We start from the raw sequence: 23,600 nt of genomic DNA, 5'->3' as shown, positions 1-23,600 counted from the left end.
TATCCCCCATTTTGGAAATCCACTTTTCTCTTTATTCTTATTCTCTCTTCAAAATACACAAAAGTACACAAAAGGGGCCACGAAAAACCAAAGGGAATCTTGAGTGTTGTTCCCCAGCAGAGGGCGCTGGGCTCAGCGTCAGCAGGACCTCGTGCGCCTTGCAAACGACAAGACCTCCCGGGTGGTCTTGATCAGCGACGTTGTCGTTGTTGCTCAGAGGACGGTGATCTCCTCCTCACCGTCTTCCTTGTCGCGGCGCCGCGGCTGCAAAGCGTCCCAACGCAGCGGTGAGTCTTCCCGAATGTCGGCACAAACGGGCGCTTTTGCGCTCCATGGCGTCACCTACCGGGAAGAGGCGCCCGTGGTGTAGGACCAACTCGCGGGTCAGCTTGAGCAGGTCGCCGTTCAGGCTGTGGAAGAGTGACGGAACCAGAACCAGGGCCAAGTTGTGGGCTGACATCTTGTTGACATGCGAGAACGTCTGGACCCTGGTGGCGGATGTGCACAAAACATAAGCTACGTTTTGAGTCATGAGTTTCTGTCGGATGAAGAAGTTCTTCAGGTAGTGCGAATAATGTCCTCTTTTCCTTGGACTTGTGTGCAGGAGGGTCACCCTGAAAGATGTTCCACACTCGCTTACATGTGGAAGTGTCCAAACAAGGCGTTGAGCGTGACTCGCTTCACGGACGGCAGCTGGCGGAGCAAGCGCCGGTAGGCCGAGAACCTGCCGCCTTCATCTGAAATCGCTGGACGAGTTAACGCAAAGTACCAGGTAAGACAAGTCGCTCGGTGCCACCGCCGTACACGGGTCACGCCGTCCTACCCACCGGCGGCGCGCATCCAGTCCTTGCGCTCGCTCTCGGGAAAGAGTTGCGCTTCCTGTTGGCGTATGAACCGCTTGAGGGCGGCGGCGGCGTCCAGCGCGCCCTGCTCATCCGACTCCAGGGGGGCCGATGCCGGCGATCTCGCCAGGGCCTCCACCAGCTGGGACACTTTGGAGGCCAGGCCGCAGCGCCGGTAAACGCCCTCCACCTCCAGACCTGAATGTCAACGCGCCGGAAGGGAAAAGGAGGACGTCAAAATGGCACCCGTGGGGGGACCGGATTGGCGAGAGGGAGTCGGGACCGCAGCTCTGGACGTGTTGGATGCATCGTTGGACGGCGAGCGGCACTGCGGCCGTTTCCTCCGGGTCACTCTGCAGGTACGGGGTCGGGTTGGAGCCGACGGGGGATTCACCGGCGTCTGGAGTGACCAAAGCGCACAGCAGGAGGTGGTACCACCTGCCGCAGCTCTCGTGCTCGTCAAAGTGAAGTGTCAGCCGCCTGCGCACACATACGCGACGCCTGTTACCCCGTTGACAGGGCGGCGAAGCTCGACGCAAAACCGGGCGGGTCAGAGGAATGGCGTTTGGTCTGAATCCTTCCCTGGTCTGACAATCTGTTTTGTCTGCCGGTCTCTGTCACCCGAATCCTGGCAGGGGGTTTTTGTGTAGCAGGTTGTGCAGTGGGTTCATCGGTTTTTCTGCCTGCCACACGGAAGGTCTGAGTCTGATGATCTTTATCTCGTCAGGCGCAATTAGTTCAGTGAGTTTTATCATCAGGTGGTGTGTTGTAAGACGTGGTCTTTGTTTTATGTAGTGGCAGGCGGTTTGCCTTTTTGTCCTACCCGTTGGTCCGCTACTTGTGGTCGGAGGCCAGTCAGTTATCGCCTACTCACATGCAACGATCGTCCCAACGCAAGCCAGCCCGAGTGTTGGGAGTCCCCAACCAACCTGTGTCCGAGCACCATGGTGACGAGGTTTTCGGACGGGTCCTTTTCTAAAGAAAGGAGGACCGCAACCAAGGTTCCTTTGGGTGCGGATGTTTGCGTTTGAATTGAGTGCCGATCCGGAGAGTACGTTTACCGTGGTGACTGAGTGCGCTCAGTTCCATCTTCAAGGACCGCTTAGAGTCTCGCTGAACGCGATGGACGCTGACGCCGCCATCCCACAGCAGCAGCCAGGCCTCGGAGTTGTCCGTGACGCCGCTGTCTTCCAACACGCGCACTTTGCTGACCCCCATCGCCCCGCACACCTCGGCGTATGACACGCCGGCCGGTAGAATCACCTGGAAAACATCTCGCGCCGGCAGTCTTGATGGGAGGGCTCTCTCCCCGCACCCCCTTCGCAGTCCTGGGGTGCGTCTGAAGTTCTCACCTTGAGGATGTGGACCAGGTGAATGAGCAGTTCGTCCTCACTCTCGGCCACGCAGATGAGCCGGTTGTCTAATGTGATCAACTCAAACTGAAACGCCGCCCTGCGAAGAGGAGCGTCAGTTAGTCCGCCGCTTCCTCGCGCCGCCACCGCGGTAGCTTCAAGGGACCACATACCCGTCTATTCGGAAAAGCGACAACACCTCCCGCAAGTCAAGCACGTCACAAGCCGCCGAGTCGTTTTCCACAGAGAAGAGGAAACGATCTTCTTCCAGTTTACCGTGAAGCTCCTCGTCTTCCTCTCCTGTGGACCAACGCAGGCAAACGCAACTCTCATCGTGGGAAATACGTTGGAGTTGAAAAAGGTTTACCTGAGAAGCTGGACTCGGCTCTGCCATATCCCAATTTTGGCAAGTATGGCGGAACTTCTATTTAAAAGAACAAGTGGAATGGTGATGTCAATCTTTCTGGGAGTCTGCACGCGTGTGAGGAGGACCTGTGTATTCGTTGAGTCTGAGTAGCTCCGCCTGCAGAGCTTGGCCCGCTCTCTCAGCCAGCTGGATGGCGGAGGGGATCAGGGGGTCTGTTTGACACACCTGCAGGAAGGAAGACACGTCAGATACCGTGGCGGGGTTTTGTGTCTTTATGGGTTACCTTTGACCCCGAGCAGATGAGTGAGAACGTTTCTTCCACATCACCTCCGCAAACGACTTCTCGTAGCCTCTAGAACACAACGTCCGAGTCACCTCATCGTGCGACTGCGCTCCGTTGCGGTGATCGCACGCCGTTTCGCACCTGCTGCATGGACTCTGCACAGGACGCGAGGGCGTGGACCCGGCGGTAGCGGCCCTTGCTGTATTTGTCCTGAATGAACTTTGACCTGCTCTCATCGGAGGTCCCCGGACCGATCTTCTCCTCCGCTGGTATCAGGGGGGCCCACACCTGGTTGGCCAGACGGTTACCGTGGGCGACGAACAGCTGCGAGAGAGAAGGGCCTTCCAAAGTCAGAGCGAGCGTCTGGCGGACTGTCCCTGGCCCGATTCCCCGCTCACCTGGACGAGCGGTTCGGTCCACACTTTGTTGTCCAGCTTCAGACTGCGGACCTTGGACACGGCGCTGCCCAGAGCGCGGTGTTGCCCTGCGGAAAAGCCATTAGCGTGGGCTCACCCGCGCGGCCGGCGGCGCCCCGGGCTTGCGTTCACCCGCGCAGCTGTGACAGATGACGAGCAGCAGGTTGATGGCCGCCCATTCGGGGTCAGCGGCGCCGCAGTCGCCGCACTGCCGGTTGGACGGGTTCTTCCACAGACGCGTGGCCACCTGGTTGCAGGACAAAGCCCTGCTGATGGACGAGGACAATCCCGCCAGCCAGCCAGACAGATCCTTGGACGAATCCACGGACAGGCTGTTTGTCAAGGAAAGCACCCGGTCAAGATAGGACGCACAGGAACCGGGGGCACATCCCCACGCGCACCTGAAAGTCCGGAACGGCGTGGTGAGGGTGAAGGAGTGTTTGCCGGTGGTCCGGATTGTGGCCAGGTTGAGGGGAATGCTGTAGCAGGCTACGCCCAGTTGGAAGCCGTCTTTGTTCTGGTAAATCCAGAAGTCGTGGCCCCAGACGGCGGCATAGAAGTGGCTCTTGGGGTCCTTGACCGTGATGGCCCCGTGGAGATCCGGGGCGGCAGGACTGGGCTGCCCGCGTGACGCCAACAGAGATTGGACCCAGCCGTCCTGAACGTCTGTGAGGCAAAGGTCCAGGATGGGTTTGCGACACGCTCGGATATCAGAAGGCGGCCGGAGTGCGACCCACCGTCGCTGTGAGCCATGAAGTCGTAATGTTTCTTCTTGAAATAGATGGAGAATCTCCCGCTCTCCAGTTTCTTCACGTTTGTGATGCTGGACATGTGGAAGAGAACCTCGCTGAACTGGTCCTGAGCACAAAGGTCAACCGTACCTCACAACAAAGGTCTTCATGGCAGGGAGGGACACGCTTACCGTGCGTTTTTTCCACAGAGACATCAACTGCCCGTCCAGTGTGGCCCAAAAGACGTTGTGTCTGAAAGAAACAACGTGTCTCGGTCAAGACTGGCAGAAGGACCTTACCCCCGCCTACGGATTCGGACTTCGGTTTGTTGTTGTTGACGAGGATTCCTTTCAATCCCCGTCCATCATAACCATCAGAACTACAGACGTGAAGCTTTTTGCTCTACCTGAAGCCTTTCCAGACGTCCAACCAGCTCGCTCGGACCACCGCGCTCTGCGGGGCGATGGGCGGGCCCTGTCCTTTCTTTCTCGACACTCGGATGGTCGCCGCGCTGCCACAAAAACAAACGTTGATCATGGGCCCAATGCCACCGCAAGGAATTGAATTTGGACTTGGAGGACACGCCCTCAAGGACAGGACGACGCCAAAAAGAACCGTGTTCCCCGCCCACAAAATAAAAACCCTCAAGGAGAACAACCGTGAAAGCCAAGAACAAGACTCAAACAGCCCACCATAAGAGTGGGAATTCAGTAGCATTGAGAAGAACAACTGAAAACCCTAGAACCCAGCCCATGGTCACCGGCAACACCCTCCCACCCGTGGGTGGCCGTTGGTGTGTCTGTCACGTACCTTGGCGTCTTCGCTTTGGAAGGTTTCCTGCTGTTGGCTGGTTGGGCGACGCGGAAAGGGGGCGGGGCCGCTGGCCGATGAGGCGTCACGCTCGGGGAACGACTGCAAACCAAACGAGAGTGGTCAAGTGCACGATGAGGGGTTGTATCAAGTCCGAGTACTCGGTCCGGTAGTGGATCAAAGTCAGCCGCCATGTCTGCTACGCACTTGATACCATCAAGCGGGTTGTCAACGAGGTCTCCTCTGGTGGGACCGTTCGGCGGGCAGGAGCCCGGACAGTTTTGATAAACCTCCTCCTCATCGGACGAGTCTGAATCCTCGTCGTCCTCCCAACTTTCCAACACGGTGATGTAGAGATCATCGTCTTCTTCCTCTGTGGAGTTTGAAACAAATTGAATCGAGCCAGCTAGCTAGCTGCTGAGCGATGGGGCATTGACCTATAACTTTGGCTCACCGCGATCTGCTCCAGGGAGTCCCGCCTGGCCCTCTGCTGGTGCCGGCGAGTCCGCGACAATCACACCTGGACCGGAAGAAGAAAAAAACCAAAATGAGGACCGGATGACTTGATGGACTGGAATAGGAACGTGGGCCCTAAATGACTTACCATCAGACGTCGAAGGACGGATGGATTTGGCAGATTGTGGCGGGGGATTGGTCGCCAGGCTAAGCATATCCGCTACGCTGGGTATGCTAGACAGGGTGCTAACGAGGGCGGCCAAGTTAGCAGGCGGGGTGCCGGAGGAGGTCCGCGTAGGAGCAGCGGCGGGGTGAGAGACGGTGCTGGCCGCCCCGGCTAAGCTAGGTATGCGCTTAGCAATGTCGCCAGCGAGGATGTGTATGGATGGGGGAGATGAGTGGGTCGGACCGGCGGCCGAGTCGCCGACAACTGCATGTGGCACGTCAACAGGTGACCCGCCGTCTTCCTCTGAGTGGGAGGGGGCAGTGACATCATCATTCTTATTAAAGCCATGGAATGGATGATTGATGTGCCCGTTGAATTCTTGTCAGCGTGTATGTGTGTTAAAGTAAGGTCACAAACTGGTTGCAAACAAGTTCGGCAAACCAGTTTTTGACACTGACGTGCATTTGATTCGCGCCGTTTAACTGTTTTGGTGCCGAATCCAAGTGTTGCGTGTGTGCGCATGTACCCGTGTCAAGCTGATCTCCGTTGGAAACCATCTGATTTCTGAAAGACAAGAACACCACAAATATGTTTGGCGGCATCGGCGCGAGGACACGCATGGACAACTCTTCACATGTGCATGTGACGGCAGGAAATGGACCCCCCCAAATCCGGGAAAGGCTCCACTCGGGCGGCTCGCGGCTGCCCATGGACAAAAAACAAGCAACCGACAAGACATTTGGACTCGGACGGGCTGAGTCTCGCGCCCCCGTGTGTTTTTGCATGCGCCTACGATGACGGGCCGTCCGGCGAGGAGGGGGAGCCCAGGTTGTCCCTCGCGTAGCGGGCTCTCGGTTTGGGGACCGGCAGAGGCATCTGGGAGAGAGATGACGGGACACCGTGATTGGACGCCGCCCAGAGAGCATCCGTTTGTGGTGACCGAAAGCGGGCGTTTCCGTGGCCGTGGTCCGTGGAGAAGGCCTCCCGGAGGCTATGCGGACCCCGTCTTACCGCGCGACTCCTTCGATCCGGCTACCGCGTTGTCCGGTCCTCTGGTTCAGCGCCCTGTCCTTTCGGTCTCCACTCGGCGGCTTTGTTTTTGTCTGGCTTTGGTGGCATTCGACTTTCTCTGCGTGGATCCCGGGCGAACAGATGGCTTCACGTGATATCGTCAAACCTGCTCTGTCACCCAACCAGTTCTCCTCCCCGATGTCATCGCACAAGTATGCATCCACTGGTGCGTATGGCTCCACTTGCTCGACCTTCTCTTATCGCACAGCCTTAGTTCAAAATGTCAACGCGCCAGAACGACAACAGTGAAGCGTCATGACGCGCAACCCACATTTGACCATCTTGATGGCCGCCAGGGTGGTCTTCTGTTCCTGGAGCAAACCCGACACCAGGGCTTCCAACACTCACCCGAAAGCTCCGGAGCCCAAGGTTGGACCTGCACACAGCGCCCCCACACAATAACTAGCGTCGAACGCGTCTGCCTGTTACCCCAATCCCAATGTATAAAGACAAGTCCAGAAAAGAGGCAGAGACAACGCTTGTTCCAATGATGTCAAAGTCCATTGACAGAGGCGCCTTCGCAAGGGCAGAGTGAGGCCTTCAGAAAGGCGGGAGGAAAAAGCTCGGTCGGCGCCAACTGGCACCCGATAACGCTCCAGATCCTGAAGGAAGCGGCGGGATGAGCTTCGCTCGCATGGCGGCCACCAAGACGGGACACGCCCACCAAGTTTGTAGCCCAATGACGTTTGGGTAGACTTCAGCACTACAATTTCATCAATGATGTGGACGAGGACTTGGGACTCGGTCTGTGCTTTGTGGTTCTCTGACGTAGGAAGAAAAGATTTCTTGAGTCGTCATCTGCGCTTTCAAAGAAGTCCAGAATACGACTGAAGAAACCATTTCCTCGATGGACCGCCCTTGTACGACTGAGAGCCTACACAGACTTGACGCAGGAGGGGTCGACCAAGGTCATACGCGTCAGACTAGTTGGACACTGGATGCGGCCTCGACCGAGCACATGAGGGGACGTCCGCCGAAACCCCGAGACAGACCAGACCGGAGGACTTTTCAACTTTTACGGCTTTTGCGTTTGTGTGTGTGCGCACACGTGTGAGCATTGTTGTGTGTGGACCTCGGTTGACTTCCTGTCTGGCTTGGAAGCGCTACAGATGTAAACAGAGCCTCTTTCTCTCCCTCTCGCTGGTTTTCTCCGTCGTCCCCGCCTTCTCTCCCCCCCCCTCGCTCTCTTTCTCCCTCACTCTTGCTCGCTCGCCCGTTGAGTTTCCAGGGATCGAGCGCTGGGAAGAAAAAAAGCTCAGAAAGACGAGGAGCACCGCCGAAAAGGAGGAAAAGAAGCCTGGAAGAAAGGAGGACAAGGAAGGACCAGGTTGGGAGAAAACTATTTTGCATTACTCGGCTTAGGATGCTAGTGTGTGGGACTTTTCCATCGTCAAAGTCCTTTTGAGGACGGAATTGATCGTCAGCGTAAGCGTGGACGCTGGCAAAGTTTGTTGATGCTTTTAGCAGACGTTGTGTTGACTTGGCAGAATTTGACTCCGCCCCCCTGTGGTGATCCATGCATATTTTCCCCGCCGTTCTTTCCAGGCTGCCGTCATTGGATGAAGGCTTTGTCGGTGTCACCCGTTGTGGCGTCTGTGCAGGTTGGTCCTTTTTACCTCGCCGAAGTCAATCGGACGTCGGGCGACCGACACGCTGCGGTGAGTGCAACGTTCCAGAAGAGTGTAATAATAATAACAATAATACATTTCATTTCTAGGCGCCTTTCAAAACTTTCAAGTTCACGTTACAGTCACAGGATAGGTTTTTTTCTGCGGGTGAGCAGTGGCAGCCACACGCGCCAGCGTTCACTCAACCCCGAAGTAACTCGATTAGATAGCAAGCTAGCAAATAGATGGCTAATAGCCAGCGAACAGATAGCCATTAGTCAGCGAATAGATAGCTAGTCGTACTTGCGTCACAAGTACCGAGTCGCAGGGGGCGCTCCGGGCGCAAGACAAAACTCCAAGTAAACCAAAGGGTGTCTGTGATGTGCCGGGTCAGAGTCGGGAGTCATGCCGGCGTCCCTGCGAGGACAAACAGGAAGTGTGAAAGTGGCGTACTTGCGCCTGGGTGAGTCATGACGCAAACCAAGCCTCGCTTACCGATTGGCCGGATGGCCTTACGACGCTCTGTGTGTGTTTACGCGTGTGTAGCTGTGATCCTGACTCTTCCGGGATGGGGGGTCTCCCTGGAACTGATCCCACTCGCCTCCCAAGTTCTGCTCCAGTCGCACTCCAACTTTACTGTGGTCAGTAACCCATCAACTGGTTTGTAGTTGGACCTCTTGGAGTGGTTTAGAGGGGAGCGTTGGCGCCATATCCCCGGTGCGTCTTTCTTGGTTTTTGGACGGGGCCGGCCTGTGTCTCAGGTGTGTTCCGGCTGGAGCGACGTGTCCTGGCGCTTGCCACCGCAGGAGCTTGAAGAGGGCAGCGTGGCAGTGGAGAAGCGGGGATCCCGCAGCGTCCTGCGGCTCTTTAACGTCACCTGGAGGAATTCCGGACGATACGCCTGCGAGGAGTCGGCGTCGGATCAGATCAAGGCGGTGCACATCTTTGTACCCGGACGAGGCGAGCGCCGGATCGCCGGACGGCGGATTCTGTGTCTCAAAGTTGAGCGATTGTAACGCCACCCCCAACTGCCCACCAGGTCCGGACCAGTGGTTTATCCCGATGGGTTCCGGCGTGGTGATGAAGGACAAGGAGGAGACCACCATCCCCTGCGCGGTGTCGGATCCGCTTCTCAATGTCAGCTTGTACCAGCGCGGGGACAAAACGCCGGCGCCGGGGCCGACGTACGAGCCGAGTCGCGGCTTCACGGGACGGCTGAACGACTCGTCCTACGTCTGCGTGGCCTCCGGCGGTTCGGAGGAGGCGCGCTCGCAGGTCTTTTACGTCTTCAGTGTCGTGGGTGAGTTTCGGGGGCGGGGCGTCCCAGCGCGTCCCGGTGCCGCCGCTCACCGACCCGTCTGGCAGTCGCCAAGGAGATGAAGGTGGACTTGGTGGCGTCCGGCCACGTGCTGAAGCGCGGACAGCCGCTCCTGGTCAACTGCACCGTCCGGTACGTGGACATGGTCTACTTCTCTTGGAGGTTCCCGCGTAGCGAGGTACGGCGCCTCGGTTCGGCGCCTCCGTCCGTCATCGGCTTGCTCGGTCGCCGGCGTTCATTTTGGTGCCCCTTGGCCTTGTGTTGTTCCAGGAATTTGAGTCGCTGACAGAATTTCTGCCCTCTGAAATCCGTTCCTTTGTCAACATCCCCTCGGTGACGCTGGCAGACTCTGGTAGGCGCCGCCGCCGCACCACCGCCGCAGTTCAGCATTTTTGGCCCCGCCAACGACGCTTCCCGCAGGCGTGTACACCTGCTCCGTCCAGGAAACTGCGCAAGGACGGCGTGTGGAGAAGAACATCACAGTCAACATATTGGGTGAGCCGAGCACACCCTTACAAACCCACGCAAAGAACACTAAGGCGCATTCCGACAAACTAAAGAGCGGACGTACACGCAACCACGGCGGCCTGCAGCCTAGACACGCTCACAGCGGGCGCAATCTCCACAGATCGCGGTTACGTTTCGGCGCGTGCGACACACGACACCAACGTGTCTGCGCCGGTCGGTCACACGGTGACGCTGCGGGTGGCGGCGGACGCCCTCCCTCCGCCCACGGTGGCTTGGCGTAAAGATAACCGCAGCGTCGTCGTCTCCGCCGGAAGCACCCTCGTGTCCAGCGCTCGCGTGTCAGACAGCAGGTACGCTCACCGTGACGCTACTAACAGCGCCGGCATGGACGCCAACGCTAACATGAACCGAACAAGATGGCTTCCGCGCTGCTAGCCGGCATGCTAAAATGAAGTCCGCCACAGCACCGACAACTTTTCATACCAACAAGGCCAACCGAGGTTGTAGCAAGCCTGACGCTAACAATGCTAGCTAACTTGATCTATTTGAGTTATTCCCGGTTGAACGGGGTCACTGTTGCTGGCTACCTCGTTTGCTATCTATTAGTTGTCTAACTAGCTAGCTAGCTATTAGTCGTCTATTAGCTATCTAGCTAACTTGCTCTATTAGAGTTTCCCGGTTGAATGGCGTCACCGTTGCTGGCCACCTAGCTAGCTATCTATTTGCGGTCTATTAGCTGCCTAGCTAGCTCGCTATTGGTTATCTATTTGCTAGCTCGCTAGCTAGCTTTCTATGTATCTATTTGAGTTACTTCGGGTTGTTATTGTGATTATGATTATAATGTTAACCAGCTAAACGGGATGCCCTGAAGCAAAAGCGCGATGCTAACCGCGATGCTAAGCCGACACGAGCAACCAATGTGTTGGCGACAGTTACGTCAGCACTCTGACCTTGGCGAGGGTCCGCTTGGAGCAAACGGGAACTTACACGGCCAGGATCTACAACGAAGATCAACAGGAGGACGTCGTCTTCTACTTGCAAGTTCGAGGCGAGTGAGCAGCCGGGAGTGCGTTTGTGCTTTGTGGTGTGTCTCACGCGACGGTTTTGACGTTTGCGTCCCCCGCGGGTGTCCGCAGCCCCGCCCAGGATCACGTCGCTAATGGAAACCAGCTCTGGGGCCATGTTGTGCGTCTGCGAAGGATTTCCGCCGCCTTCGGTCACCTGGTTCGCTTGTCACAGTGCACATGGGTAAGAAGAAGGCGGCATGGTTTAGCGTAGTTTAGCAGCTTAGCTTAGCTAAGCTTGTTGTGTCCATAATTTGTAAAATGACTTCAAATGACTTCTACTGAGCACCTTTTACAAAGACTCCAGCGTATATAGCGATTTTATAGCGGAGGTCAATGAGGAAGCTAACCGTAGTTAGCAATTCGGCGCTTGGATAGCATAAGTTTGATGTATGTTTTCTCATTTAGTCACACTGCATGCTAACTGCGAGCTCCCCTGGTGAAAGAGAGCGATCGCTATATTAGTGGAGCAAAGCGATCGGACAAACATCCACTTTTCACCATGTCATTTGTTACTCTGTAGCGCTGTCGGAGCTTTCTCTCTCGTCTCAACATCTCTGATGTTCGTGTGCTTGTTGGAATTGTGCCTCTGTCTCTTGTGTGTGTGTGTGTGTGCGTGTGTGCGTAAAACCCACCCCTCCGTCTTCTACCACGGATTTTAACCAATCGCGGGCGGCTTTAACCGAAGGTCGGCTCCTATAATGGGCTCCATATACTGGACGAAACGCCGCTTGTGCGCCATCTTGTGCATTTTCTGGGCTGCTACGTTGGAGTCCAGATCTGCACCGAAAAAAATGGTGCGGGTTGTCCTTTAACTATGATCGACATCCAGTCCTTTCCGCCGCCAATGCGGCGACGCCTGGGCCGCTTTTGCGTGACTAGACGGGAAGCGTTGAGCCTTTTTTGGCGCGCAGGTGCACCAACGGGACGGGAACCTGGACGAGGCAATCGGGGACTTTGCTCCCGCAAGAGAATGCCACCGTCCTGGCGGGCGGGGGGCTAACCCAGGTGAGCGCCGCCGTCCTCCCTCTTGGCGGGGAGCCTGCGGCCTCAACCGCGACCTCCCCCGGCAGGTGCGCAGCCGGCTGATCCCGCGGAGCCCGAAGGCCTTGACCGCCGTCCGATGCGAGGCCTCCAACGCGGCGGGACGACGAGCCAGAGACCTCCGGCTGACGTCCACTCGTAAGCTGGACGGATTGGTGGCCGCGGTGGAATTCGGACGCTTGACTTTTGGACTTCCCGTCCAGCTCTTTTGTCTCAGGTGGCCGTGTTGGCGCTGGTTCTGCTGCTGGGGCTCGTCGCCATCGTCTTCCTGATCATCCTGATCGTCCTGTGGAGAAAAGTCAGTCACGCGCTAGCGCTAGCGCCGGCGCGCTCGCGCCTGGCCGTTAAGTGGCCTCACCGCCTTTCAGAAACCTCGCTACGAAGGCCGTTGGAAGCTGCTGGACTCGGTCAGCCCCGACGGACTGGACTGCGTCTACCTGGACCTCCAGCGACTGCCCTACGGCGCCGCTTGGGAAATTCCCAGGGAGAACATCCAGCTAGGTGGCGCTCACAACCAGGTCGCACGCGAGCCGTTCCCGCGCTCGACGCTAGGTGCCGTGTGGGGCCGCTGTGTGCAGGTCCAACCGTGGGCTCCGGAGCTTTCGGGCGAGTGGTGGAAGCCCAGGTGTCGGGTCTGATCCAGGACCAGAAGACCACCCTGGCGGCCATCAAGATGGTCAAATGTGCGTAGCGAGTCCTGACGCCGTGCCGTCAAACCCGCATTGCCTTTTATTAGTATTATTCTTATCATTTGCAAGCTATTCGCTATCTGTTAGCGCTGGCTGGCAAGCTAGCTATCTATTCATTATCTAGCTAGCTGGCTATCTAGCTAGGTATCTGTTGGAGTCTGAAGTACTAATAGCTATCTATTCACTGGCTAATGGCTATCTATTTGCTAGCTAATAGCTATCAGCTATCTATTCGCTGGCTAATGACTACATTGGCGTGCTAATGGCTATCTGTTAGCTGGGTAATGGCTAGCTATTTGCCGCTAGCTATTAGCTATCAATTCAATAGCTAGCTAGCTAGCTTTCTATCTATACTTCGGGGTTAAGTGAATGCTGGCACGTGTGGCTGCCGCTGCTCACCCGCAGAAGAACGTATCCTGTGAGGGTAAAGTGACCTTTTGAAAGGTGCTTCTAAATGAAATGTATGATGATTATTTGATTATTTGTGTGGGTGTGTGCGTGTGTTCAGCCCACAACGGCGCCTCCCGTCGCTCCTTGTTAGGCGAACTGAAGCTTTTGTGTCATCTGGGGCCCCACCTGAACATCGTCAACTTGCTCGGCGCCTGCACGACGGGAGGTGACCCGCCCGGGCGTTCCTTCACCACGCCGGCGCCCCCCGCAGGCTGACACCCTTCCTCGTCCGCAGGTCCCGTCTACGTCGTCACCGAGTTCTGTTGCCACGGAGACCTGGCCAGCTACCTGCGACGCCACAAAGACGCTTTCGTTGGCGGCGATGCGCCCGCCAAGAGGTACGCTCGCCACACCCCAAAACGCTTGTGCGCAACTACAGATGTGACCCCGCCGTGTGTTTGCCCGCACCCCAAGAGAGGCGGATGGCGGCTACATGGACATGAGCCAGCGGGACGGCAACGCCGTCGTTAGCGACGCGGAGAACGTCACGTCAGGTGACGCCAAAAATGAGCGTTTCACAATCAGAATCAAAATGGAGAAATTTACATGATGATGATGATGATGATTATTATTATTATGATTATTATGATTATTATTACCGTTTAAGCGGCTGTGTTGACCAGGGAAACGGGTTTGTGTGTGTGTGTGTGTGTGCGCGCCCGTTTGCGCATGCAGCTCAGGACCTGTCGGCGGCGGCGGCGTCGGCGGCGTTGGTCCTCAGCGACCTCCACGACTTCTCCTTCCAGGTGTCCAGCGCCATGAACTTCCTGTCATCACGCAACGTAGGTCGGCGCCACTCGGCGACGCGCTGTTAGCACGCGCTGAGCGCGTGTCGACCGCCGCAGTGCGTCCACAGAGACCTGGCGGCCCGGAACGTTCTGGTGGGCGAGGGGCGGCGGCTGAAGGTGGCCGACTTTGGCCTGGCTCGAGACCCGCTCAAGGACGAGGACTACGTGGTTCGAGGACGTCGCCGCCGCCGTCGACGCCGTGACGTCACGTGACGTGACGTGACGTGTCTGTCGCCCGACAGGCCTCGCTGCCGCTCAAGTGGATGTCGCCCGAGAGCATTTTCCAGGGCGTTTACTCCTCCTGGAGCGACGTGTGGTCCTTCGGGGTTCTGCTGTGGGAGATCTTCTCGCTGGGTACGCACTAACCCTAAACCCTTATTGTTCTTATTACATATCTATTTTAATAGTAATAATAATAATAATAATAAGCGTTCATTATCTATCTATTAGCTGTCCAGCTGGCTCGCGAGCTATCGCTTAGCTGGCTAGATAGCTATCTATTTGCAACTTTCTATCTATTTGACTTACTTTCGGGTTGAGTGAACGCTGGCATGTGTGGCTGCCGCTACTCACCCGCTGCAAAACGTATCCTGTGACCTGAGAGTTTTGAAAGGCGCTTAGAAATGAAATGGATGATGATGATGATGATGATGATGATGATGTCACCGCCGCCTGTCGCCGCAGGGGACAGGCCGTATTCGGACCTCGCCACCGCCCGCCGATTCCGAGCTGCGCTGAAGAAAGGACACCGCTTGGCGCCGCCGCCTCACGCCGACGCCGACGTGTAGGTCACACGACGGCACGCGCGTGGCGGCAAGTGACCCCCGCGTGACCCTCGGACGCGCGTTGGCAGGTCGGACGTGATGCGAGCGTGCTGGAGCCAGCTTCCCGCTTCCAGGCCGTCCTTCTCGGCGTTGGCGGCGTCGCTGGCCGCCACGTTGACGAACGAGCACAAAGAGGTGAGGCGCCTCAGGCCGACGCCCCTCGTCGAGCCCGAAGGTCAACTTGTCCCCGCCCCCGCCAGGCCTACGCCGCGCTGACGGCAGACTTCCTGACGGGCGGCCATCCGGCCGCGGTTCGATCCCGACTGGCGAGCGGTGGCGGCGAAACCCCCTCGTCCCGTGATGTCGAAAGGTTGAGGGTGCACCCGGGGGAGGCGGGACCCACCCCGGGTGAATACGTCCTCCGCGTTGAGGCGGAGTCACGCGACGGTGAGCTCGGGGCGGCGCTGGACGCCGAAAGGTAAAGTGTTGATTGGGGGCGGGGCTAAAATGTGCGAGCGCGTCACGGTTGCGTTTTCCGCTTCAGGGCCGAGGACTCGTGCGGCGAAAGGGAGGCGGAAAGCCACGTTTGAGCCACGCGGCGGCGGCGGCTACGCTAACCAATATGGCGGCACGCAATATCGCTCCTTTTACTCAGCTTGAATTAAAATGCTCAGACGCCACCTGCTGGATGACTTTGTCTTCTACCTTCAAGTGTGGAAACGTTTGAAAGGGGTGTCCCTCCTGACCCCTGACCCCCCACTTTGAGATTTTTGAGGGCCCTCGGAGACCACTCGTGGACCTCCGCAGTCGCTGGGCGTTCAATGCCATCCAAGGTTTGAGAAGGCCCGCCAGAGGTCACCAGGGGTCACCGGGGGTGGGACGAGGGTGGGACGGTCGCGCAAAGCCCGAAAGCCGCCACCGCCGGGTCTGGGCCAAGTGTCCAAGGACCTCCTGGGACATCCGGGCCCCTTTTTCTTACTCGAGGAGGGAAGTGGCGAGGGGGTCGGGGGTCAGAGGGGGCGGGCCGAGCGCCGATCGGGAAGTCAAAAGCGCCGCTCGCTCCAGCGCCTGTCAGTGAGTCAGCAGAAGAAGAAGAAGAAGAAGAAGATGTCGGCGTTGCCTCTCCTCCTGCTCGCGGTTGTCTACGGCCAAGGTAAGAAAGCCGAGCGAGTGGCGGACTTTGGCGGTCCGCCCGAGATGGCCTTTTGACGTCGGCGCCGTTCGAGAACCCGTCGCATTCGGAGACAAATGCGTCGCCAGTGGGCGGAGCTAGCGCCACCTTGGCGTGTCGGCGTTCCAACGTGTCGCTTTCCAACATATTTCGGCTTGGAATCTTCCATTGTCGTCCAAGAAGATTTTTCCCGATCGGGACGAGGACGGCGCCTGGTCTTCTTCCTCTTTTGTCGTCGGAGCAACGAGCAAAGTTCTGCGCTTCTGCTTTCACTTCAGTTTTTTTTTTGCTACCTTGCGGAAACGCAAGCGTCACGTCAACAGAAATGTGTTTCGGGCTTCCCGAACCGACGTGGACGCACTTGGTGGGGCTACCAGGCATGCCGACGGACGTCGGCCGCCAGCAGTCCTGACCCGCGGTCAATGTTTGTCCCCCCAGATTTGATCCCTCCATCCATCCGACTGAACTCTCAACCCATCCAGAACCAGTCTGAGGCGGTTTTGAGCGCCGGCTCGCCGTTCAGCCTGAGCTGCGGCGGCAACGCGTCCCTGAGCTGGTCCAGCACGGCCTTCCACTCGCCGTCGCTGTCGCGCGGCGGGCTGCTGAAGGTCCGGCACGCCCGACCGAGGCACACCGGGACGTACCGCTGCCGGTACGCCGAGCGCGGCCTCGGGCGCCTTCACGCCTCGGTGCACCTCTACGTCCGAGGTGAGCCGGTCGGTCCGCCGGATCGTGCCGCTTTTCCGACGGCGAACCGACCCCCGAACGGTCCCCCCAGATCCGACCCGGTCCGGCGACGTCTTCGTCACGCCTCGCTTCGCCCCCGACGTCAAGGAGGGCGAAGACTTCCTGTTCCGCTGCCTGCCGACCGACCCGTCGCTTAGCAACCTGACCCTCCGGGCGAAGGAGGAGGGGCCCGGGGGGCGGGACCTGCCCCCCGGCATGAAGGTGAGCGCGGATCCTCGCGCGGGGGTCCTGATCCACAGAGTGGAGCGCAAGTTCAACGGACGCTACGTCTGCAGCGCTCGGAGCGCCAACGGTACGCTAGTGACGTCCGACACGCTGCACCTCATCGTGACGCCCAGTGAGAAGGCCGCCCCGCACGCCCCTCCCCCACCCAATCGTCCGTATTGATTGGTGGTCTGGCGTGGGTTCAGGACAGCGTCGTCCGCCTGAGGTGTCCCTGAACCAGAGCCGGTTTTTCCGCGTGGCGGGAGAAGCCTTCGCGGTGACGTGCGTGACCAGCAACCCCTCCCTCATCTACAGCGTCACCTGGACGCACCCCCAAGTCCAGGTGGGCCTCGCTCGCCCTCCCGCCGGCGCCGCCGCCGCTCTGACGCCTGGTCTGGCGCCGGCCCGCAGGCTCCCAACATCACGCTGAGCCGGCGTTACGTCGCCGGACGCTTTTACCTGAACAGCACGCTGAGCGCGGACGCCGTCGGCCCGCGGCAGAGCGGACGCTACGTGTGCGCGGCGAGCAACGAGGCCGGCAACGCCACGGCGGCGGCCCGCCTCCGCGTTTTAGGTGAAGCCCAGGCGATCGCGCCGCGGCGCGGCCGGGACGTCACGCCTGTCCCCCTTTCGCAGACGCTCCCTTCCTGACGGCCTTCGTGGAGCGGCGCGCCGCGAACGCCAGCGCCGAGGTTAGCGAGCGCCAGGTGCTGGCTAACCTGAGCTTGGACGCCGCGCAGGCTCGGCGGTTCGACGTTAGCAGCGCGCTGGAGGTGCTCCGCGGCGGCGACGTGGCGTTGACGGTGACGGTGGAAGCGTACCCCCCCGTTGGGCGCCTGGAATGGACCACGCCCACTTTGGCCAACCGCAGCGCGCCGCACGCGCTAAGCGGCGCGGCGGAAGGCTACAGGTTAGCGTCGCCCCGACTTCCTACTCGCTGAAAGAATTCCCAAGATGGCGACGTTTGCGCCTGCAGGTCGCGAGCTAGCTTGCTGCTGCGCCGCGTGCGCGACGAGGAGAGCGGCGTCTACGCCCTGCGCTACGCCAACGCCCTCGTCAGCGGCGCTTTCACCTTTGACCTGCGGGTTCTCCGTAAGAAACCCTCGGCCTTCCCCGTGAGCGGCGAGGCCATTGATTGATTGATTTATTTTTTGCCACGCAGGCGCTCCGAGCGCGGTCATCACGCTGGAGAACGGCACCCTGACCTGCAGCGGTTCAGGGTTCCCCCCGCCCACCCTGCAATGGGCCCAGTGCCGCGGTTTGGTCCAAACGTAAGTCCCCGGGGGGCCGTCCTCCTTCTCCGCCTCACTTGGGACGTCCCCGCGCAGGTGCGGCGACGTTGCGGCCGATCGCCTCGAGGAGGGGGCGGAGCCTAAGCAACAGCTGGCCCTCCCGCAGCCGCTGGATGATGACATCACCATCGGGTGCGTGTCCACCAATAGCGTGGGACGTTCGCGACACGTCTTCCACTGTAAGTGCCAAAAAAAAGTGTTTTTTGTCTGCCGTGTGACATTTTTGTCTTCTTATAAGAAGAATAATAATACTAATAAATAAAACATTTCATTACTAAGCGCCTTTCAAAACTCTCAAGGTCACTTTACAGTCACAGGATAAGAAAGCTAGCTAGCTAGTGAATAGATACCATAATAGCTAGCGAATAGATAGCTAATAGCTAGCGGCAAATAGCTAGCCACTAGCCAGTGAACAGATCGCCGTTAGCCAGCAAACAGCTAGCCACTAGCCAGCGAAAAGATAGCTATTAGTACTTGATACTCCAACCGATACCGAGCTAGATAGCGAGCTAGCTCTTGTGTCCGCTTGTTTCAGTTTCGGCAAATTCCGGCAGCGTGGCGGCCACGCCCCCGGCGCTGGCCTCGGCGCTGGCCGCCTTTCTCCTACTCATCGCCTTCCTGGTGTGGAAGATCCGACGGGTCCGTAGGTGGTCGCCGACGCGCCTCCTTCGCCGCCGTTGTCATCATGGCCGCTTTTTTTGCGCCGCTTTTGGGCCACGCAGCAACCCAAGTACGAGATCCGCTGGAAGATCGTGGAGAGCTGCTCGGACAACAACTACACCGTGGTGGACGCCGCCCTCCTGCCTTACAACCACCTCAAGTGGGAGTTTCCCCGAGACAAGCTGCGCCTGGGTAAACGCCGCCGGTTGCCCGCCGTTGACCTTTGACCCCCACTCTCACCCCGGTCCCTCCCGCCGCGGTTTATAATAATAATAACAATAATAATACATTTCATTTATGAGCACCTTTCAAAACTCTCCGTCACTTTACAGTTACAGAATAAGTTTTTCCGTGGGTGAGCAGCGGCAGCCATACGCGCCAGCGTTCACTCATCCCGGAAGTAACTGAAATAGATAGAAAGCTGGCTAATAGATAGCTAATAATCATAATACGTACCTCAAATTGATAGAAAGCTAGCTAGCTAGCTAATAGATGGCTAATAATCATAATAGGTACCTCAAATAGATAGAAAACTAGCAAGCTAATAGCTAACAATAACACTTTTTATCACTTTGCTGCTGTGAAATGTAAATTTCTCCACTGCGAGACTAATAAAGGCAAATCCAATCCAATAATACGTAGCTCATATAGGTAGGAAGCTAGCCACCGAGCTATTAGATAGCTAATACTACCGATAATCCGTGCCTGCACTAGGCGGCGTGTTGGGCTCGGGGGCCTTCGGGAAGGTGGTGGAGGCCACGGCCTACGGCCTCGGCAGCACGGAGGAAACGCGGGTGGCCGTCAAGATGCTCAAACGTAAGCGGCAAGCCGGCGGCGGGCGCACTTGAACCGCCACGTTGACCCCGCCGCCACGTTGACCCCGCAGCGAGCGCCCACTCGGAGGAGCGGGAGGCGCTGATGTGCGAGCTGAAGATCCTCAGCCATCTGGGTTACCACCACAACATCGTCAACCTGCTGGGGGCCTGCACGCGAGGAGGTTAGCCCGCGTCGGCTCACCCGCATTCGCTCGCCCGCAAACCGCCCGTCGCCTCTCCTGGCAGGGCCCGTGCTGATGATCACCGAGTACTGTTTCCACGGCGACCTGCTCAACTTCCTGCGCGCCCGGCGTGTTGCGGCGGGCGCGCTCGGCGTGGAGCCGGGCGAGCGCGACGCCAAATACTCCAACGTCAGGCTCAGGAGGTGCCGTCTCCTCCTCCTCCTCTTCTTCTTCTTCTTCTTCTTCTTCTTCTTCTTCTTCTTCTTCTTCTTCTTCTACTACTTTGCATACGTGTCCGTCACATTGATAATAATATTGATGATAATAATAATAATAATCCATTTCATTTCTAAGCGCCTTTCAAAACTCTCAAGGTCACTTGACAGTCACACCTAGCTAATAGTTAGCTAATAGATAGCTATCTCGCTGGATAGATGTCTGGCTGTCTCGCTAGCTATTTGGATAGCTTGGCTAGCTATCTATTAGCTATGTAGCTAGATAGCGATCTGGCCAGCTGTCTAGCTGGCTATCTGGCTAACTACCCAGCTGGCTCTCTTTTAGCTATCTAGCTGGCTATCTATTAGCTAGCTTTCTGTCTATTTGAGTTACTTCCGGGTTGAGTGAACGCTGGCGCGTGTTGCTGCCGCTGCTCACCCACAGAAAACACTTATCCTGTGACTAAAGTGACCTTGAGAGTTTTGAAAGGCGCTTAGAAAGGAAATGTATTTTTATTATTATTATTATTATTAGTGGTAGTAGTAGTGGTATTAGGATTAGTATTATTATTATCATTATTATCCAGCTAGATAGCTAATAGATAGCTAATAGATAGCCAACCAGGTTAGCCAGAGAGCTAGCTAGCTGGACAACTAGCCAGATAGCTAGCTAGCTAGCCAGTTAGTTAGCTAGCCAGATAGCTATCTAGCTATTCAGCTAGATAGGTAATAGATAGCCAGCCAGGTAGTTAGCCAGATAGGTAGTGAGACAGCTAGCCAGATAGCTAGCGAGAAAGCCAGATAGCTGGATAGCTAGATAATTGTTGTTTCAATGTTTTGATGGTGCTAAAGTGTGTGTGTGTGTGTGTGTGTGTGTGTGTGTGTGTGTGTGTGTGTGTGTGTGTGTGTGTGTGTGTGTGTGTGTGTGTGTGTGTGTGTGTGTGTCCGTCCAATTTTGTGCTGCAGTGACAGTGGGATTTCATGTTGTTCCCAATATCAGGAAATGCAATCCATCCTTTCCCACTCAGGTAACACACAAATACACACGTGCGCGCACACACACACACACACACACACAGCCTCAGATTTGACTTCCTGTGTGTGTCCTTCAGGTGTGGAGCAAAGTTTGTGTGTGAGTGACCTGATGAAGTTTTCATACGAAGTGGCTCAGGGTTTGGACTTCCTGTCCACACGAAATGTAACAAACACACACTCGCACGCACACGCACACGGATGTCGTGCATGCGGTCATGCGACGTGCACACGCGTGTGCTTCAGTGCATCCATCGAGACGTGGCAGCCAGGAACGTGCTGCTGACCGAGCGCCACGTTGCCAAAATCTGCGACTTTGGTTTGGCGCGCGACATCCGCAACGACGACAGCTACATCGTGCAAGGAAACGTCAGTGGCGGTGGAAGGAGGGCGAGGCCAAGCGAAGCGACCAATCGCACAAACGCCCGGCGCCATTGCAAATGTTAGTTATTGTTCTTATTGTTGACAGGCACGTCTGCCGGTCAAGTGGATGTCGCCCGAGAGCATTTTCCAGTGCGTCTACACGGTGCAGAGCGACGTTTGGTCTTACGGCGTCCTGCTGTGGGAAATCTTCTCCCTCGGTAAGCCCGGCGACCAATCGCTCCTCGGCGGAGGGGGGGGCGTGCGTCGTTCCGGGCGACCTTTGACCTCCGCCTATTCCCCTTTCAGGGAAGAGTCCTTACCCCAACGTCGCCGTGGATACCAAATTCTACAAGATGATCAAAGATGGCCGCCACATGGACAGGCCCGATTTTGCTCCGCCCCAAATGTGAGCCCCGCCCCCTCCGATCCGTCCGTCCGTCCGACCCGCCGGCGGTTGACCGATCGGGTTTTCAGGTACCGACTGATGACGTCGTGCTGGAGTTTGGAGCCGACGGAGCGACCGACGTTCAAAATGATTGGTCGTCTGATGGAACGGCTCCTCCCCTCCGCCAATCGGGGCGGGCGCGGCGTTCAGGTGAGGCTCGGCCGATATCGCGCCGGCGCGACGTTGGACTGACTGACGCTTCGACGGCTTCCTGCTTGGCGATCAAGGCGACGTACAAAAACATTGACGAGCGAGGGGCCGATGAAGACCCCGAACAAGTGGACGCTGGAGACGCCCTAAAAGGGGTGGAGCCAGGTGACTGCCTCTTTTTGTCATTGTCACGGGAATTCCAGGCCCCACAGAATATTGACTTTTAGGATGACATCAACATTCAACGCAGCTTAAGAAACCTTAGATGCTCTTCTTTCATCACACAAAAAGAGTTAATTGCTAAGTTGTATGCGTCTGGAGTTATCGGAGCTTGAAGTGGGGGCAGATGTACAAAATTCAATAGAATAGATCCATATTGGTTTCTGTTTGAGTTATTCCCGGTTGAACGGGGTCACCGTTGCTGGCTACCGAGCTAGCTATCTATTTGTTATTTATTAGCTGTCTAACTAGTTAGCTAGCTAGCTATTAGTTATCTATTAGCTAGCTAGCTAACGTGATCTAATTGAGTTATTCCTGGTTGAACTGGGTCACCATTGCTGGCTACCTAGCTAGCTATCTATTAGCTGTCTAACTAGTTAGATAGCCAGCTATCTATTACTTATCTATTAGCTAGCTAGCTAGCTAACTTGATGTATTTGAGTTGTTCCCAGTTGAGTGAACGCTGGCGCGTGTGGCTGCCGCTGCTCACCCACAGAAAAATTCATCCTGTGACTGTAAAGTGACCTTGAGAGTTTTGAAAGCCACTGATAAATGAAATGTATTATTATTATTATTATTATTATTATTATTATTATAGCATTTTCACAGCAGCTGAAGCTGGAACAGAGCGCTAACATGGACAAAAGGCAAATGCTGCCACCTGCTGGAAGTGAAAAAACATTGCCAGAGCTCTGACCAGCGCTTTATCGGCACCCCAGCAAGAAAGGTTGAAAGTGCGCTTGCCGTCTTTTGACCTGCTGCGTCTTTGTGTCTTCAGAAGGGGACGCCCAAGAGCAGGAGTCCATCAAGATGACAACGCCAACAAAGAACATTTACCAGCTGTCCTGAGGCTCTCGTACAATCAGATTCAAATCAAATTACTTGTTAGCATCTAGCTAGCTAGCGTATTTTCCGGTGTATAAAGCGTACCCCCAATGAAGGGTGTTTTCCATATACAGTGGTACCTTGGTTTTTGACCATAATCTGTTCCAGAAACCTGTTTAAAAACCTATTTGTTCCAAAACCGAAACACCACTTCCCATTATAATCACTGTATTTTTTTTTTAATCTGTTCCATGACTATACAACAACTTTTTACAAAGTACTGAATACGCAGCCTTTGTTCCGAGCTTCATTTTCACATTACATTTCAACTGCGGAGTGAAGAAAACCTATTTGTTCCACAACCGAAACAGCACTTCTCATTATAATCAATGTCAATTGTTTTTAATCCATTCCATGTCTATAAAACAACCTTTTCAAAGCACTGAATACGCAGCCATAATTTTCCAGCTTCATTCTCACATTACATTTCAACTGCGGGGGGGGGTGAAGAAAACCTATTTGTTCGAAAACCAAAACACCACTTCCCATTATAATCAATGTCATTGTTTTTAATCCGTTCCAAGTCTAGAAAAC

At 56.4% G+C, this 23,600-nt stretch overlaps 3 protein-coding genes across 7 annotated transcripts; 2 read left to right on the top strand and 1 right to left on the bottom strand.

The window, feature by feature from the left end:
* Positions 1–9: 9 nt before the first annotated feature.
* On the bottom strand, positions 10–6,350 carry LOC148886951 (arf-GAP with Rho-GAP domain, ANK repeat and PH domain-containing protein 1). Of its 2 annotated transcripts, XM_089016335.1 has the most exons (24): positions 5,950–6,350; positions 5,406–5,726; positions 5,256–5,321; positions 5,009–5,174; positions 4,802–4,903; positions 4,398–4,502; positions 4,183–4,243; positions 3,998–4,118; positions 3,662–3,926; positions 3,393–3,592; positions 3,243–3,328; positions 2,986–3,168; positions 2,845–2,913; positions 2,687–2,786; positions 2,562–2,618; positions 2,368–2,494; positions 2,195–2,294; positions 1,904–2,105; positions 1,772–1,817; positions 1,126–1,322; positions 828–1,040; positions 641–746; positions 347–488; positions 10–264 (listed from the first exon to the last, which is right to left on the bottom strand). In XM_089016335.1, the coding sequence occupies exons 1-24, from the start codon at positions 6,347–6,349 to the stop codon at positions 214–216; spliced, it is 3,486 nt and encodes a 1,161-aa protein (XP_088872461.1). In that variant the 5' UTR covers position 6,350; the 3' UTR covers positions 10–213. The 2 variants fall into 2 exon arrangements, with proteins under 2 accessions (XP_088872461.1, XP_088872462.1); XM_089016336.1 differs by lacking the exons at positions 10–264; positions 347–488; positions 641–746; positions 828–1,040 and having other exon boundaries at positions 1,161–1,322; positions 1,717–1,817.
* Positions 732–15,366, top strand: LOC148886950 (platelet-derived growth factor receptor beta-like). 4 transcript variants are annotated; one of them, XM_089016338.1, is made up of 29 exons: positions 732–772; positions 7,723–7,821; positions 8,040–8,095; positions 8,212–8,269; positions 8,496–8,564; positions 8,648–8,742; positions 8,863–9,061; positions 9,141–9,401; positions 9,467–9,597; positions 9,690–9,771; positions 9,840–9,914; positions 10,048–10,237; positions 10,820–10,935; positions 11,024–11,135; positions 11,866–11,959; positions 12,025–12,133; positions 12,199–12,293; positions 12,364–12,496; positions 12,574–12,678; positions 13,193–13,300; positions 13,370–13,472; positions 13,549–13,628; positions 13,810–13,916; positions 13,980–14,090; positions 14,165–14,276; positions 14,607–14,706; positions 14,776–14,881; positions 14,947–15,133; positions 15,231–15,366. In XM_089016338.1, the coding sequence occupies exons 3-29, from the start codon at positions 8,054–8,056 to the stop codon at positions 15,344–15,346; spliced, it is 3,096 nt and encodes a 1,031-aa protein (XP_088872464.1). In that variant the 5' UTR covers positions 732–772; positions 7,723–7,821; positions 8,040–8,053; the 3' UTR covers positions 15,347–15,366. The 4 variants fall into 4 exon arrangements, with proteins under 4 accessions (XP_088872464.1, XP_088872463.1, XP_088872465.1 ...); XM_089016337.1 differs by lacking the exon at positions 732–772 and having other exon boundaries at positions 7,687–7,821; XM_089016339.1 differs by lacking the exon at positions 732–772 and having other exon boundaries at positions 7,687–7,821; positions 14,947–15,164.
* Positions 15,367–15,696: 330 nt separating this feature from the next.
* csf1rb (colony stimulating factor 1 receptor, b) lies at positions 15,697–23,453 on the top strand. Its single transcript, XM_089016342.1, has 22 exons — positions 15,697–15,839; positions 16,296–16,565; positions 16,636–16,941; positions 17,015–17,151; positions 17,220–17,382; positions 17,445–17,718; positions 17,785–17,900; positions 17,971–18,079; positions 18,137–18,279; positions 18,636–18,739; positions 18,823–18,952; positions 19,475–19,576; positions 19,647–19,757; positions 19,822–19,960; positions 20,939–21,000; positions 21,085–21,170; positions 21,251–21,373; positions 21,474–21,585; positions 21,674–21,773; positions 21,842–21,962; positions 22,040–22,127; positions 22,960–23,453. Exons 1-22 carry the CDS (start codon positions 15,794–15,796, stop codon positions 23,028–23,030), a joined length of 2,913 nt encoding a protein of 970 aa, XP_088872468.1. The 5' UTR covers positions 15,697–15,793; the 3' UTR covers positions 23,031–23,453.
* Positions 23,454–23,600: the final 147 nt, after the last annotated feature.

Source organism: Hippocampus bargibanti, linkage group LG16 (assembly GCF_051943395.1).
Source record: "Hippocampus bargibanti isolate YZ-2025 linkage group LG16, ASM5194339v1, whole genome shotgun sequence".
NCBI lineage: Eukaryota > Metazoa > Chordata > Actinopteri > Syngnathiformes > Syngnathidae > Hippocampus > Hippocampus bargibanti.
The sequence above is the reverse complement of the archived record's forward strand: the minus strand, read 5'-3'. Positions and strand labels throughout refer to the sequence as shown.

Bases quoted from the DNA above. Each gene is read 5' to 3' on its own strand.
- csf1rb (XM_089016342.1), top strand. From the start codon at position 15,794: ATGTCGGCGTTGCCTCTCCTCCTGCTCGCGGTTGTCTACGGCCAAG. The intron at 17,152-17,219 runs GTGGGCCTCGCT...GCCGGCCCGCAG, and splicing joins GGACGCACCCCCAAGTCCAG to GCTCCCAACATCACGCTGAG. The intron at 21,171-21,250 runs GTAACAAACACA...CGTGTGCTTCAG, and splicing joins ACTTCCTGTCCACACGAAAT to TGCATCCATCGAGACGTGGC.
- LOC148886951 (XM_089016335.1), bottom strand. From the start codon at position 6,349: ATGCTCTCTGGGCGGCGTCCAATCACGGTGTCCCGTCATCTCTCTCCC. The intron at 1,323-1,771 runs GTTGGTTGGGGA...ATGTGTGCGCAG, and splicing joins ACCATGGTGCTCGGACACAG to GCGGCTGACACTTCACTTTG. The intron at 747-827 runs GTGGGTAGGACG...TAACTCGTCCAG, and splicing joins GGACTGGATGCGCGCCGCCG to CGATTTCAGATGAAGGCGGC.
- LOC148886950 (XM_089016338.1), top strand. From the start codon at position 8,054: ATGAAGGCTTTGTCGGTGTCACCCGTTGTGGCGTCTGTGCAG. The intron at 14,707-14,775 runs GTAGGTCACACG...GCGCGTTGGCAG, and splicing joins CCTCACGCCGACGCCGACGT to GTCGGACGTGATGCGAGCGT. The intron at 14,882-14,946 runs GTGAGGCGCCTC...CGCCCCCGCCAG, and splicing joins TGACGAACGAGCACAAAGAG to GCCTACGCCGCGCTGACGGC.